Below are 15003 nucleotides of genomic sequence, written 5' to 3'. Positions count from 1 at the left end.
TTGAAATACGCAAATCATTCACTTTTTAAAAAAACAAAAAACGTACATTGATGGATAAAAGTGATAATTTTTATTAAATCCGCAAATATACATGTCGCCATTCAACACCTTAATATTAAGCTTTTAGAGTTCTGTGGAAACAAGGTAAGCAAGAAGTTCTAGTAGCTCAGTTGGTTAGAGCACCCGTTTAGTAAGTGGGAGGTCTTGAGTACAACTATCAACGCGAGAGCATATTATCTGTAATTTAGTTTTTCACTTCAGTCAACATTTTGATATTTTCTTTGTTTGGTTATATTTGAATATGTTTTGTCTCGACTCTTTGAAGGAGTTGCGTATTATAATTGTTTCACGTTAACGTACGGCCTCTTTTCTTCGGACAGTACAGACCATGACACCTCACGCCAAAAATAAACATTTTTGTTTTGTTTTTTTATTTTTTGTAACAGAATAAACATTTCTGTTGTTTACTACTCCCTCTCTCTCACATACTTAGATGTTTAGGATTTTACACACATATTAAGACAGAGGAAATATATAATTAATTTTGTTTTCTTATGATTTTTTTATTTTATTTATAACCTCTCATGATTTATTTTTCTGATACTTTTTCATTTTTCCACTTTCTCGCTTCATACACTCTACGACATCAGTAATTATTAAAACAAAAATATATTAAAAATATTTAGATTATCAATTTTTGAAAGACAAAAATTATTCTCTAAAACATCATGAGACAGAGGAAGTATATACTATTATTATCCCTCATTTTTATCATATTTAGAGTTTTTATACACAAGTTATCTTGCTTCACTTACTTATATACTAATCACCAACACTTTGTGTTCATTGTTGTTTAACCTATTCATTCGTTCTACTAAATCATAGGGTGGACCAATTCAATTACTATGCATAGTAGATGTGTTATAAGAGAGCAGAGTTCGAATTCAATTACTTCAAAAATTATAACACGTTTTAAGCGCTCATTCACGTGAATATTTTTATGAATGACTCGACTCAAAAATCTATGAGAGAGTTGAGGTCGATAATTGGAAATAACGTCAAAATCCAAAAAAGTTGGGGTCAAAGAATGATTTCAATTGGCTAAAGAGGTGGCTGGATTCACATGCTGACACTTAATTTTTTTCAAATAATGGTTTTTTAATTATAACTTATCCATCGATTCGACACGTTGCACCCCGGGGAAGCTCCTCCGCAAAATTGACACTACAACAACTACTTATTAATTTTGTGATCACTAACTTTAAGTTTTTTTTTTCCATTAAAACATCTCTAATAATAACAGATTTTAAATTGCATTAAATATTTACCAATTAATAAACGAAATTATAGGAGTTCAGAGTTCTACACACAAAAAAAACAATGAGTATAGTATATTCTAAGAATTCTGAACAAATTTTGCTTCACAGATTTATCAGAACGATAGAAAAAAAAAGAAGGAACAATTAAGATTTTAATAGCCGAGCATGGAGAATATTCTTAACTAGATTAAGTATCTATGCTATGGTTAAGAATTATATTAACTCTTAAATTTGCAGAGTGTAAGAGTTTATTTAACATTCAAGATTACAATTGTACATTATTTCTGAAATTCTTTATTTATTTTTTTTCAACCAAACATTAAATAAATTAAAAGATTACTCTAATATTGGTTGCCCAAACAGGAAGATAAGAGTTTACAAAAGAAATATCAGAAAGTAAAGATCTTGAAACTCGAACAAGACAATCTGCCATGACATTGGACTCACGAGGGATCCTGGTCAAGGTAAAGGAAGGAAAAAAAGATCGGAGCAAGGAGAAATCTTCCAACAGGTTCGAGAAAGCCGGCCAATCTTCGGGCAGCTCCACCATCGCAATCAATTATGCACAATCCGTCTCGAAGACTTGACAGTCAACCCCCGCCGCAATCAAAGATTCCATAGCCCATATTAGAGCTTGTAACTCCGCGTGTAATAGGTTTGGGCCACGTCTATGACTTCGTGCTCCCAAAAGAAACGTCAAATCTTCACCATTACAGTACCACCAACCCATACCCTGGAAAGGATCCGAACCTTTCCATGAACCATCAACCTGACATCGTGGAACAGGCTCCCTCCTCTCCTGAGACGGCGGAGGATGTACATAACTCCCTGGGAAAGATTTGGCCTCCTCCCACACTAGCCTGTCATTATTCGCCTGGTTTATAATATCACTTGGGTCACCCTGTATGCCCTGAAAAACTTTCCTATTCCTATCTTTCCAAACTGATCAAAGAATCCAAGAAAGACGGAAAGATATATCTGGAACTCCGGATTGGGTCAATGCCCGCCAAAAAATAAAATCTAAATTCGCATAAATAGAGTCATATGGAAATCCTTCAGGATCGAGAGAGATTTGCGATAATTCCCATATACTTCGCGAGCGAGGGCACGCAAAAAGTGTGTGATTTATAGACTCTGCCGCAGAATCACATCGTTTGCATATGATATCACATCCCACCCACCCCCCCGATGCGCAAGCCGTTCCATCACAGGAAGGGTACCAGAAGCAACCTGCGAAAAGAAATGTTGCACCTTCGGAGGAACCTCAAGTTTCCACGATAGAGCCCAAAGAGCCATACACGTAGGCCCGTATTCAACTGCCGTAATTAAGTCTCGGGCTAACCGATAACCCGATTTCACCGAGTACTTCCCCGATTTGGTGAAGTGCCATATTAAACGATCCGGTTTATAGTATTTGCTCATCGACATGCTCCGAATAATCGGGGTATCCTCTGGATCAAAAAATTCCTGTAAAATGGGTAAATGTCAGTCCTTCGTAATTGGATTAATTAAGTGATTAACCATCAAACTCGGGAGCAAAAAACTCCCCCGGCCATTAGCTGGTCTAGGTCGGACATCCGGTAACCACGGATCCCGCCAAACAGAGATAGAGCTGCCAGAATCCACCGCCCACCTCGCTCCTTGTCACACCAGATCTTTAGTGGAGTAAATGCTCCTCCATGCAAAGGAAGGATTATTCGGTTTTTTTGCCAAAAGAGGATGTTTTTATTCCTAAAATAACGGCCTCTCATCACCCGAGCCATCAAGGAAGTCGGATGTTGAATTAGACGCCAAAACTGTTTAGCCAACATAGCATCATTAAATTGGTCTAGGGCTCGGAATCCTAGACCCCTTCGCCCTTGTCTTTACATAATTTATCCCAAACAACCCAGTGCATACCACGAGCCTTATCGTTAGACTTCCACCAGAAGGTAGATATAGCACTCGTTAGTTTAGACGTCAGCTCCTGCGGCAGTTTGTAACATGACATAACATGGGTAGGAAGTGCCAATGCCACCGATTTAATCATAACTTCCTTGCCCCCTTTCGATAACAGCTTCGAAGACCAACTTGGAAATGCCAATAACTGATTTTATCTGAGATCTTGTCTCAGGTAGAACCTTCTTACCGAACATACTTGAAGATTTCTCTAGGTTAACCTCATGCCCTGAAGCTTTACCATAATCACCTATGATATTCATCACTGTCCGACATTCAGCACTTTAGCCTTACAGAAAAAGAGACTATCATCAGCGAATAACAAATGGGAAATAGTGGGGCTATCACGAGCAATTGTGATACCCGTCAACTTCTCCTCTCGTTCAGCCTTTTTAATATTTGCTATCAGCACCTCTGTGCAAAGTATGAACAAATACGGCGACAAAGGATCCCCTTGACGTAACCCCCTCTGTGGGATAATAGAACCCCTAGGTTGGCCATTCATAAGCACTTGATACGACACAGAAGAAACACACCACATAATCCACGAAATCCATCTCCGATCAAATCCTAATTTTACCAAAACTACCTCTAAGAAATCTCATTCAACCCGATCATAAGCCTTACTCATATCTGTTTTAAAGGCCAGGAACTCCGAATTACACCTTCGATTAGTATTCAGCCCATGAAACATTTCCTGGGCGACAAGAATATTATCCGTAATGAGACGCCCAGAAACAAATATCGACTGAGTCTCTGAAACCAAGAGAGGCAGAACCCGACGAAGCCGAAAGCACATAACTTTAGAAATAATTTTGTAACTTACATTACAAAGACTAATCGGCCTAAATTCCGTCATTCACTATGGTCCATCCACTTTAGGAATGAGACAAATATTAGTCTCGTTCAAACGAGGATCAAAACTGCCCGTTCGAAAAAACTCTCTTATCGGAGACACCAAATCCCCTTTTAGGGAAGACCAAAATCGCTGAAAAAACAAAGCCGTCATGCCATCATGGCCCGAAGCCTTCTCCGAATCCATAGCAAATAAGGCCTTGCGGACTTCTACTTCCGAAATATCCCTATTAAGATCTCTATTTATTCTGTTCGTGATAAGTGGCTGAATTTCTTGAAGCATCTCGGAGATACCCCGACCATCCGATTTCGTGAAAAGATCCTCAAAATATTTAGTAGCAATATGCTCCATACCCGATGGATTTTTATGCCAGACATTATCCGTATCAAATAATCCAATGATCCTATTTCACACCCGCCTCTGTTTAGTAGATGCATGAAACTATTGAGTGTTCTTGTCCCCAACCCTTAGCCAGAATTTCCTACTTTTTTGTTGCCAATAAATTTCCTCATCACGGTATGCCTCTTTTAATTTCCTCTCAATCCCCCAAATTTTGTCATGAGAAATCGAATCATCCATTTTCGCCGCTTGCAAAGCTACCTTCAAGTTAGAAATAGCCGAGGGATCGTAGGTGACATTATTTTTACGCCACGAGGAAATCGAATTCTGACAATTCCTGATCTTATCCACAAAACCTGGAGTCCGAAAATTTCTTGATCGATTCCACCTTGACTCGACCGCATCGGTAATACCCTCTCGACCCAACCAACGCTTATCAAACCGGAACTGTCTATGCCGTCTCCGGTCCGTCTTTAGACAAGTTGCTAAAATAGGGCAATGGTCAGACCCAATCATCTCTAAGTAGTCTACCCTCGAATTTGGATAAAGCCCATGTCAATCCTCATTACCCAAAGCACGGTCTAACCGACAACGAACCACCTGATTATTACAACGATTACCTCTCTAGGATAATTGCTCCCCATAGCAAGGAAATTCTAGCATCCCGCAATGACAAAGCATTGAACAAAAAGGCACGAAAGAAGAAGCAGGACGCAAAGCTCCACCCTTTTTCTCATGGTTCCCAACTAGTTCGTTAAAATCACCTATCAAAAACCAAGGATCAATGCGAAAAGAGCCAATATACGTTAACTTATCCCAAACTTTTTCCCGGTGCTGGGGGACAGGATCACCATAAATAAAAGACATAAATACCAATTGTTGCCCAACAAAAGCTTGTGTATCAATGATTCGATCACTATCAAAAAGAACTGAAAGTTTTATTTCATCCATAAAAAACAAAGCTAAGCCCCCACTAGACCCGCAGGGATCAATAGTAAACAAATTATTATAACCAAACTTATTCTGAAGTTTTTGTAAATAAGAAAAACACTTTTTTGTTTCTAACAGAAATAAAATGTCTGGTCGATGCTTCTTCCACAGATCACCCAAATAATTCTCTGTCAGATCAGCCCCAATACCCTGACAGTTCCAGCTTAAGATCTTCACGTTTGAGCCGGTGGTTTCAGGAGTGCCACCATCCCTTTCTTGTGAGGACGACTTCCTCCACCAGCAGGAATGCCATCTCTTGTCTTCTGACCTTGTTTACCAACCACCACTGGTTTAATGCCCTTACCTGCAGGTTTGAAAGACAAAGCTTTAGCCAAAAGACGTTTCCCAGGTGAAGCCAAAGGCAAAACAGCTTTCTTCGAACCTTGAAAACCCTTTCTAACATGGGGACTAACCGACTTACCCAGGGAAACAGACCTTATAGCATCATTCATATCCCGCAGACTCAAGTATAAAGGAGCAGAAATATTCGTGCCTTGAACATTATTATCCTCCCCTCCTAAGCCAGACTCTAAACCAGCCTCCATAACTATCTTCGAACCTTGCCTTGAATCCTCCGGGATATCAACATCATCAAATTCCCCATCCTCTAACAAATCGTCGGTGCTCTCATTAAAACCCTGATCCTCAAGATCTTGATCCCCTCCACCTGAACCATTCTCCACATTCACTTCCATTGAGGTATCCTCGACACCCACACCACTGTGTTCTAGACTTTGAGATTTCTTCTCACCCGATGATTGCTTAACCTTGTACATTGGTTTGGGCCAAACAGGACGAATCCCCTTCCTGAGTGGAGGTAACTCCATAGAAGGATCCACCGTGACACCACCAACCATCTGTGACTATGAAAAATCATACCCCGTATTGGTGCCCGAACCTCTGCCAAGATATCTCATCTTCTGTCCCCAAGCGTGCCTTTGATTCCTCGCTTGAAGAGAGGTACCAGAAGAGTTGGACTCTCCACCCCTGAACTGAGCTTGACGCCTGTCATAAGAGTGCTCAGCTTGAAAATCCAAGGCCCGTTTGACATGTTTCCTTGGTTTCTCCCAACCCCCATCATGTTGAGCAACAGAACCCTGTTTAACCATGTTGTTGCCGTTGTGTCCCTCTTTTATACACATGATCCACACTTCCGCGACCCGCTGGGGCCACCTTCAACTCGGGACAGACCAGTACATCGTGTGTTAATTTGTAGCAATGTTTACAAAACCCAGACAACTTCTCATAATCAATGGTAACCACCACCTCGTCCCCTGTATCAAAGGGAACCACCAGATTGAAAAGCAAAGGGTTAAAGCCATTCACCGTGACACAAATACTTCCTGTGTCCTCATCGAGATCCTTGATCTTCCCAACCTTCCTCTCTATTGCCTCAAGCGTTGCTAACTCCCATAGGTGCATAGGGATACCTCCCACCTTCACCCAAAAACTAATGGCCGAGGGATAAGAGTCGGACACTATGGGTTCCCAACGAACCAATGAAAGCATCCAGCCATCGAAATGGTAGGGACCGTTGAGTAAAACTCCCTGAAGATCCGCCTCTTCCTCAAAATTGAACTGAAACGTTCCCTGACCCAAATCCTCTCCCATAACTTTGTCTTCTAACTTCCATATCTTAGGCAAATTAGAAAGAAGAGACTCCATTCTCTGGACCGCAGGATTCATCAGTCTTCCAATTAAAGTGAGAGAAAACTGTTGAATCCGCTGAGCCAAGACAGAGCTAGAGATCTTTACAACCTCCGTACGGACCAGTGCAGACTTGCCTTTGTTGAGCGCCAGTTGAGCCATAGCAAACCACGGAGAAGATCCCAAATATGAGAGCGGAGAAACCAAATGCAAAACTCCGAACCACCAATGAACACAATACCGACTAAAACACCAGAAACTGAGAGAATGCAAAGTGATGTCGAAAATAGCTAAACCTTGAGACCAGCTACATAAACACCCACAATCCGAGCCTACCAGACCCCAAAAAATCTGAATTCGTATCCACTTGCTTTCCAAATTTCCTCAGGACTGTAAATAGATGAATATACTCTTACCATCAATCCACCAAATGCAATGAAAGAAAATCCCTTGATCCGCTGTCAAGAGATTCCGAACCATGATTGCGAAGATCTCATAAAAACCCAGGATCAATTCGAGATACGCATCGACCCAAAAACTCAGAAAAGGAAACCTCGAATCCAATCGACCTGGATCGCGGATCCCACAGGAGGGACATGATGACCACAAAATCATACTACTCCCCCCATAGATCCTAAACTCGCCCTGAAACCTTATCTCCAAAGGCCACGAAACCACAGATCCCTCACATGGGGCCGGATCTGGAAATAACTGTCCATATCGTTCCCGAATCAGTGATGGAAGGTCAATCCCATCCCAAAATCTACAAACCCCAAGAATAACCGAGATACCCTCTTTCAATCCACACCCAAAGCCACCGTAATCAACCATTTCAATTTGGAATCCTAAAAATCGCAATCGCTTTGTGCTTGTATTATATCTTTTTTGATTCCATGTTCCTTTTTTTTCTTCTTTTTTTTTCTGAAATTATTTTCTTGTCTACTTGGGAAATTAAACCTTTATATTAATGTTTACGAACCTAAAACTTTAATCATTATATTAATGTCTAATATTATGACAAAAAAAATAGTATATATTTTTAGAAATAACGAACTACATAATCCATAATCTAAATATCTAACTATTACGATAAACCTTACATTATTTTTTTTAAATGAACCTTAATAATAATGTTTCAAAAAATATATCACTTAAAATTTATCTAAAATTTTGAAACTGTTTCCAAGAATCCATTTTTTTTAACCATTAAAGATTTTGAAAAAAGTGGGGTTTCCTAAAAAAAAAAAAGGGAACATAGATTCTAACAGTTTTTACTATTTTGTTAATAAAATCCAATATTCCATTTCAATAGATATTTAGAATTTACTCTACAAACAAAGTCATCAAGATGTTGTGACTTATATCGTCCATTTGTAATTTACTGATTTCATCTGTTACAAATAAGAATTCAAGAGCTTTTGTATGTGTACGTGTTATGGAGGATATGGTATATAAAAATATTTCTTAGCCTCTTAGGCATAATCAGAGTGCTTAACTTTATCTTTTGTGACTTATATAATCGTTTTTGAAAGGCATTCTATAATTTAAACATTTTCCCTGCTTGCATACAATTTGAAACATGATCAATTTATGCTACCAGCTTGTATTCCAATAAGTAGGGATAACTTACTAAAAAAATGTAACTAAACATTTTACATAGTATTTTGGTTAAAGAAAAGGGTCGATGAGTAAGTGTCATAGTGGAGAGCAAACATTGAGGAGGAGATCCACCAGTATCACTTACCAAAGTGCGTTGCTGCCACTTTTCCCAATACTATTGGACAGAGGTTACACAAATGTCATATATGTATCTCTTAGGTTCCATTATTAATACCTTTCGACCATGCAAGTGGCAATGCAATTGTGAACCTCTTTTTGTTTTGCTTCCTTTTTCTTTTCGTTTGTCTTATATATGCTTGCTTAATAAATAAATAAAACAAATCAGGTGATGTTCGATAACATTTGACCACTAAACATTTGGTATAATCGAACACAACAATTGTTTCTTTTTTACAAATATAATACCTAAACGTTCAGTTACTCGGTTTTAGCCATAATTTTTATTCTATTTCTATTACATGGCCGGCCGGCTCGGTGTCATCTCAAAATGTTATCCGAACCATCATCGAGCGGAAGAGTTAATAACTTAATATCGTATGACTTTATCCGTAAAGCCTCTAAGGAGGAGTGTGTAGTGACCGTGAACCAAAGTCACTTAGTTAAATTTTTGGTTTTATCTCCTATACTTGCTACTTTTATTTTTGTTAAACGATTAACAGCTATTGGAGTTATACTAATATTTTCGTTAACGATTAAGTTTACGAGCGAATTAACACGCACATACGTACGTAAATATACACTGTATACACATATACTACAAGTTGTGATGTCTGTGTATACAACTATACAACATATTGTTGTTAGAAAATGCGTTGCCTTTTGTTAATCATATGCTTGAATGTGCGTTGATGTATTATTATTCTATTTATTTAAGAAAACATATATTATATGTATTTAGCCCATTAATTTAAGGGATACATGTAGGTCATAGACTCATATAAGATGTAGAAGGCATGGTTTACATTTTATTATAGTTTCCAAATTAAGTCGAAATAGAACCAAATTATTGGGAGGATATAGTATTTTCCTTAATTCTTTTAGGGTTTCTTGGTTAAAATAGAATAGTAACAAATTATAAGATGATGATGGAAGAAAATAAATGAAAAGCAATAAATATATATATATATATATATATATATATATATGTTTCTTTTTACAAAGTGAAAACTACATTGGAGAACAAAAATAACAGTATAATTTGTTAAGGTTAGCTAGGTTTTTTTTTAATAAAATGAGTTATGTTTTCATGAATGAGCTGGATCCGCGCACCAAGGGTCTCTGGACCCGTTTTTTTCTTTTCTCTTCTCAATTATTGGAAGTTCCGTACCCAGTAGTTTAAAATAATATAAGATCAACCCCACATAGTTTGATATCTTTCCAAAACAACCCATGTTTTAAGCTATACGGATACGGAAGCGACATTATCACTTAATTCTTCTTCAATATAGTGAGTAAATTTCACTTGAATGCATGTACGTACTGTATTAACATCAAATTGTTAATCCTATTAACTGTGCTATGTAAACTTTTCTTGCAACAAACTGTGTTTAGGTATGTGTTCTTCATAAGATATACAAGAAGAATCTGAAAATACATGTTTTTCATGATAATTACTATGGTCTATGGAAAACTTTAGAAAATAGTAAAAGTATAGTTTATACCTACTATACATAAACAATAAAAAAGATTTACAAACTGTTTTTAAAAATACTATAGTTGAAAGGATGTTGTAAATTATCTTTTTTTTTTATTAACTAAACTTTTAAATTACAAAAATTAGGCATCTAATAACGTAAAAAAAAGTTTACTACTAAATTTAATTTACAATGCCTAAAATCATAAATCATGTTCGTTGAAAAGATACTTTAACAACTACGAGTGATCCAAAAAAATCCTTACCTATCTTTCACCTCCTCTTATTTTCAGACGTATCAAAAATAGTTTGATGATTTCAGAGGTCTGAAATTCTAACGTCTTTAGTTCTCATTTCTCTTCTTCATATCTATGGCAAGGACTCTTTCACTCACCTCACATATATCTCTCCATTTTCATAGATATGGATTGTAGTAAATATTTTCATTATAGTAATTTATAAAAAAAAAAAAAAAAAAAAACCTTATAAGAAGCATAGACAATTACAAAGTCAATATAGTGAACTTCGAATATATTTCTTATATAAAATTAAAAAATAGTTTCTACAAGCAAAAAAATTAAAAAAGAATAAAAGATAGAAATGAAATCTAAGCATGGATGGATCATAGGTAGTAAGTGTCTGCGTAGGAATAATCTTGACAAGAAGAGTTTTGGAAGAAGAGGTTTCCTTGGTCATATAGCAATTTCGAAAAAGGGGATTCAAAAGTAAACATGATAAAGTACATGGTCTCTATCTGGAGAAGTGCAAAACATCAAGGACACATCTCCCCTTTGCACCACGTACATATATTATATACACAGACATGTATGTATTGTAAACTATATAATAATAATAATAATAGTACTGTATAAACATTTTCATATTTTCAGATTTAAATTAAAAAAAAAAAAAAAAAAAAATTAGCAGAACTTACTAAAAAAAAAAATAGCAGTAACAGAGAAATCGAGCTTCAATTCAAGCTTGTGAGAGACACAAAGAAGACCCTTCTTCTTCTTCTTCTTCTTCTTCTTCTTCAACTCTCACATCTCATCATCAACCCCATAACCAAAACTTTCCACTTAATTTTGTTTTTAATTTCATTTTACCGCAAAAATTCTCAATTTTTTTTATAAAAATCTGAAAATCTCATCATCATCTTGGTATCAAGATTTTGTTAACTTTTTTTTTTTTGTGTTGGGTTTGATTTGTTGTTGTTATCCCCAATTCATATCTTCGAATCAAACCACATCAATTCCTTTTTTTTGTTATATATCTCTCTCTATCTAATAAGGCATATATTCTCTCTCTCTCTCCCTCTCTCTCTGTTTCAATCTCTTTGATCTTTGTTCTCTCTGGAGTCTGGACGAGAGAGAAGAGAGAATAGAGAGAATGATAAATCCGGGTTCCAATTCTGACCCGTTTCCGGCGGGTCTTCGAGTTCTTGTCGTTGATGATGATCCAACTTGTCTCATGATCTTAGAGAGGATGCTCATGACTTGTCTCTACAGAGGTAAAATAAATGCAAACATAGAAAAAAATCTCATTTTTATTATATTATTCAAAGTTTCCAAATTTGAAGAAAATTTTATCTTTTTTTTTTTGTGGTTAATTATGGTTTCTTCTTTTGGTTGACTATGGCAAATATAGAAGAAATCACAAGAGTTTTTGGGGAATTTGACTAGTGACTAAGAAATTTCATTGACTGTTGAACATGATTCACTATTAGATTCAAATATAAATAGCTTAGTCCTCTCTGTTCTGTTCTCATATCATTTTGTGATCTGTTTGTTAGATTCTGATCTTATTTTCAAGAAGAGTGTGATTCAGATTCTTTAAATTTTGTTATCTATATATATAAAAACAAAAATTCTAAGAGATCCTTCTGATTTAGTTTGAGATTCTGGTAATTTTGTTTTGATTGTTTTCTTTCATAATTTTGTTTTTTTTTTGATGCTTTAGTTTGACTAAGTGTTTTTACTCTGATTCTGTTATTACAGTAACTAAATGCAACAGAGCTGAGCTCGCATTGTCACTGCTCCGGAAGAACAAGCATGGTTTCGATATTGTCATCAGTGATGTTCATATGCCTGACATGGATGGTTTCAAGCTCCTTGAACATGTTGGTTTAGAGATGGATTTACCTGTTATTAGTACGTTGGTTTAGACCCTCGTCTTTTTTTTTTTTGTTTTTTTTCATTTACTCTGACTGTTCTCTTTGAGATCTAAAATCTTTGGTTATTATTAGTGATGTCTGCGGATGATTCAAAGAGCGTTGTGTTGAAAGGAGTGACTCACGGTGCGGTCGATTACCTAATTAAGCCAGTACGTATTGAGGCTTTGAAGAATATATGGCAACATGTGGTGCGGAAGAAGCGGAACGAGTGGAATGTTTCTGAACATTCAGGAGGAAGTATTGAAGATACTGGCGGCGACAGAGACAGGCAGCAGCCGAGGGAGGATGCTGATAACAATTCGTCTTCCGTTAATGAAGGGAACTGGAGGAGCTCTAGCTATAGAAAGCGGAAGGAAGAGGAAGTAGATGATCAAGGGGATGACAAAGAGGACACTTCGAGTTTGAAGAAACCACGCGTGGTTTGGTCAGTTGAACTGCATCAGCAGTTTGTCGCTGCTGTGAATCAGCTCGGCGTTGACAGTAAGTGAAAGACTTGTTTGCTTATGTCTTTGTGTGTGTTAATGTTAGTTTTCTTGTCTAATCTTTTACCATCCTCGGCATCTAATGCAGAAGCGGTTCCTAAGAAGATCTTAGAGATGATGAATGTACCTGGCCTAACGCGAGAAAACGTAGCCAGTCACCTCCAGGTAGATATGTGACTGAATAGTATTACATTTTTCCTGTTGATGTGTTCTAACAACACTGGTGACATTGTGGATTTGCAGAAGTACCGGATATATCTAAGACGGCTTGGAGGAGTATCGCAGCACCAAGGAAATATGAACCATTCATTTATGAATGGCCAAGATCCAAATTTTGGTCCTCTTTCTTCGTTGAATGGATTTGATCTTCAAGCTCTAGCTGTTGCGGGTCAGCTTCCTGCTCAGAGCCTCGCACAGCTTCAAGCAGCTGGCCTTGGGCGGTCTTCACTTATTAAACCCGGGATGTCGAGTTCTCCCCTTGTAGATCAGAGAAGCATCTTCAACTTTGAAAATCCTAAAATAAGATTTGGAGATGGACATGGACAGGCCATAAACAATGGTAATAAGCAGATGAGTTTGCTTCACGGTGTCCCAACAGGTATGGAACCGAAACAGTTTGCAGGTAGTAGTTACATGCGAGTACAGCAACAAATCACTGGTGTGCGTCCAGGACAGAATGTTCAGAGCAGTGGTTTGATGTTGCCTGTAGCCGACCATCTACCCCGAGGAGGGCCATCAATGCTACCATCCCTCGGGCAACAACAACCGATGTTTTCAACCAGCGTTTCAAGGAGAAGCGATCTCACTGGTGCGGTTAGAAACAGTATCCCTGAGACTAACAACAGAGTGTTACCAGCTACCCACTCGGTCTTCAACAACTTCCCCGCAGATCTACCTCAAAACAACTTCCCATTGGCAAGTGCACCGGGGATATCAATTCCAGTGTCAGCTTCTTACCAAGAAGAGGTCAACAGCTCTGATGCGAAAGGCGGTTCATCAGCTGCTACTGCAGGGTTTGGTAACCCGAGCTACGACATATTCAACGATTTTCCGCAGCAGCAACAGCACAACAGCAAACTGAATGATTGGGATATGCGGAATATTGGATTGGTCCATTCCCATCAGGACACAGCAGCAGCCTCTGCAGGTTTTTCAACTTCGGAAGCGTACTCTTCGTCTTCCATGCAGAGAAAAAGGCGGGAAACGGACGCAACAGTGGTGACCGCTCATGGACAGAATCAGCAACCACCAAGCCGGAGTCTAAATCATCTGAACCATGTTTTTATGGATGGTGGTTCGGTCAGAGTTAAGTCAGAGAGAGTGGCGGAGACGGTGACCTGTCCTCCCGCAACCACATTGTTTCACGAGCAGTATCATCAAGAAGATCTCATGAGCGCACTTCTCAAACAGGTTTGATTCCTACTCGAAAATTCAAAACTACACAACAATACTAGTAACAGCCATGAACATCATCGGTGACACTTATGTTCATTCCCTTGGCATAAATGCAGGAAGGCATTCCATCAGTTGATAACGAGTTCGATTTTGACGGATACTCCATCGATAATATTCCAGTCTGACCTCAGAAACTCAGACTAGACTGCAAGATTCTTTGTTACAAAAGCTCTACAGCATGAAGATAATCGAAGGGGAAATATAGAACGGATCATGTGTTGTATCTTTAGATGTTATCATGTGTTGTATCTTTAGATGAAATCATGTGCTGTATCTTTAGATGATAATCTGCAGGAAATTCAAAAGCCAGATTATAGAAGACAATAATTGTTATCTTTTTAATGTTAGGAGTAATGTCAATTTCGTTTGAGTTATTTTGTTTCTACTTTCTACATCTGTCTCTGTCTTACATTTACGACTGAGACATATAGGGTTCTTGACCATCTAATTTCCGACAATTAGCTATGTTTTTTTTTTTTTTGACAATTAGCTATGTTTATTGTGTTAATATCCGATCAACGAACAAATCCACAAAACTGAGTCAGTCTTGG

The 15003-nt window shown here is 37.8% G+C and overlaps 4 protein-coding genes across 6 annotated transcripts; 1 reads left to right on the top strand and 3 right to left on the bottom strand.

Moving 5' to 3' along the window:
* Positions 1-1878: 1878 nt before the first annotated feature.
* On the bottom strand, positions 1879-2747 carry LOC147934003 (uncharacterized). Its single transcript, XM_087472430.1, has 2 exons — positions 2501-2747; positions 1879-2261 (listed from the first exon to the last, which is right to left on the bottom strand). Exons 1-2 carry the CDS (start codon positions 2745-2747, stop codon positions 1879-1881), a joined length of 630 nt encoding a protein of 209 aa, XP_087328556.1.
* A 1807-nt stretch (positions 2748-4554) lies between these two features.
* LOC147934002 (uncharacterized) lies at positions 4555-4968 on the bottom strand. The gene has a single exon (XM_087472429.1). It carries the CDS (start codon positions 4966-4968, stop codon positions 4555-4557), a length of 414 nt encoding a protein of 137 aa, XP_087328555.1.
* A 403-nt stretch (positions 4969-5371) lies between these two features.
* On the bottom strand, positions 5372-8058 carry LOC104723526 (uncharacterized). 3 transcript variants are annotated; one of them, XM_010441907.2, is made up of 2 exons: positions 5864-8058; positions 5372-5746 (listed from the first exon to the last, which is right to left on the bottom strand). In XM_010441907.2, the coding sequence occupies exons 1-2, from the start codon at positions 6297-6299 to the stop codon at positions 5616-5618; spliced, it is 567 nt and encodes a 188-aa protein (XP_010440209.1). In that variant the 5' UTR covers positions 6300-8058; the 3' UTR covers positions 5372-5615. The 3 variants fall into 3 exon arrangements, with proteins under 3 accessions (XP_010440209.1, XP_087332038.1, XP_010440210.1); XM_087475912.1 differs by having other exon boundaries at positions 5825-8024; XM_010441908.2 differs by having other exon boundaries at positions 5878-8018.
* Positions 8059-11173: 3115 nt separating this feature from the next.
* Positions 11174-14826, top strand: LOC104723525 (two-component response regulator ARR2). The gene is made up of 6 exons (XM_010441905.3): positions 11174-11852; positions 12340-12492; positions 12588-12995; positions 13086-13162; positions 13241-14407; positions 14509-14826. Exons 1-6 carry the CDS (start codon positions 11732-11734, stop codon positions 14575-14577), a joined length of 1995 nt encoding a protein of 664 aa, XP_010440207.2. The 5' UTR covers positions 11174-11731; the 3' UTR covers positions 14578-14826.
* The last annotated feature ends 177 nt before the right edge of the window (positions 14827-15003 follow it).

The sequence above is a fragment of the Camelina sativa genome, chromosome 11 (genome assembly GCF_030686135.1).
Source record: "Camelina sativa cultivar CO46 ecotype springtype chromosome 11, ASM3068613v1".
NCBI lineage: Eukaryota > Viridiplantae > Streptophyta > Magnoliopsida > Brassicales > Brassicaceae > Camelina > Camelina sativa.
This window is presented reverse-complemented; position numbering and strand designations above follow the sequence as displayed.

Excerpts from the sequence above, each read along its gene's own strand:
- LOC147934003 (XM_087472430.1), bottom strand. The coding sequence starts at position 2,747 with ATGTCGATGAGCAAATACTATAAACCGGATCGTTTAATATGGCACTTC. Across the intron at positions 2,262-2,500 it reads ACGGCTTGCGCATCGGGGGG|TTTGGAAAGATAGGAATAGG; the intron begins GTGGGTGGGATG and ends TTCTTTGATCAG.
- LOC147934002 (XM_087472429.1), bottom strand. The coding sequence starts at position 4,968 with ATGATTGGGTCTGACCATTGCCCTATTTTAGCAACTTGTCTAAAGACG.
- LOC104723526 (XM_087475912.1), bottom strand. The coding sequence starts at position 6,299 with ATGGTTGGTGGTGTCACGGTGGATCCTTCTATGGAGTTACCTCCACTC. Across the intron at positions 5,747-5,824 it reads TGTTAGAAAGGGTTTTCAAG|GTAAGGGCATTAAACCAGTG; the intron begins GTTCGAAGAAAG and ends TCAAACCTGCAG.
- LOC104723525 (XM_010441905.3), top strand. The coding sequence starts at position 11,732 with ATGATAAATCCGGGTTCCAATTCTGACCCGTTTCCGGCGGGTCTTCGA. Across the intron at positions 11,853-12,339 it reads CATGACTTGTCTCTACAGAG|TAACTAAATGCAACAGAGCT; the intron begins GTAAAATAAATG and ends CTGTTATTACAG. Across the intron at positions 12,493-12,587 it reads GATGGATTTACCTGTTATTA|TGATGTCTGCGGATGATTCA; the intron begins GTACGTTGGTTT and ends GGTTATTATTAG.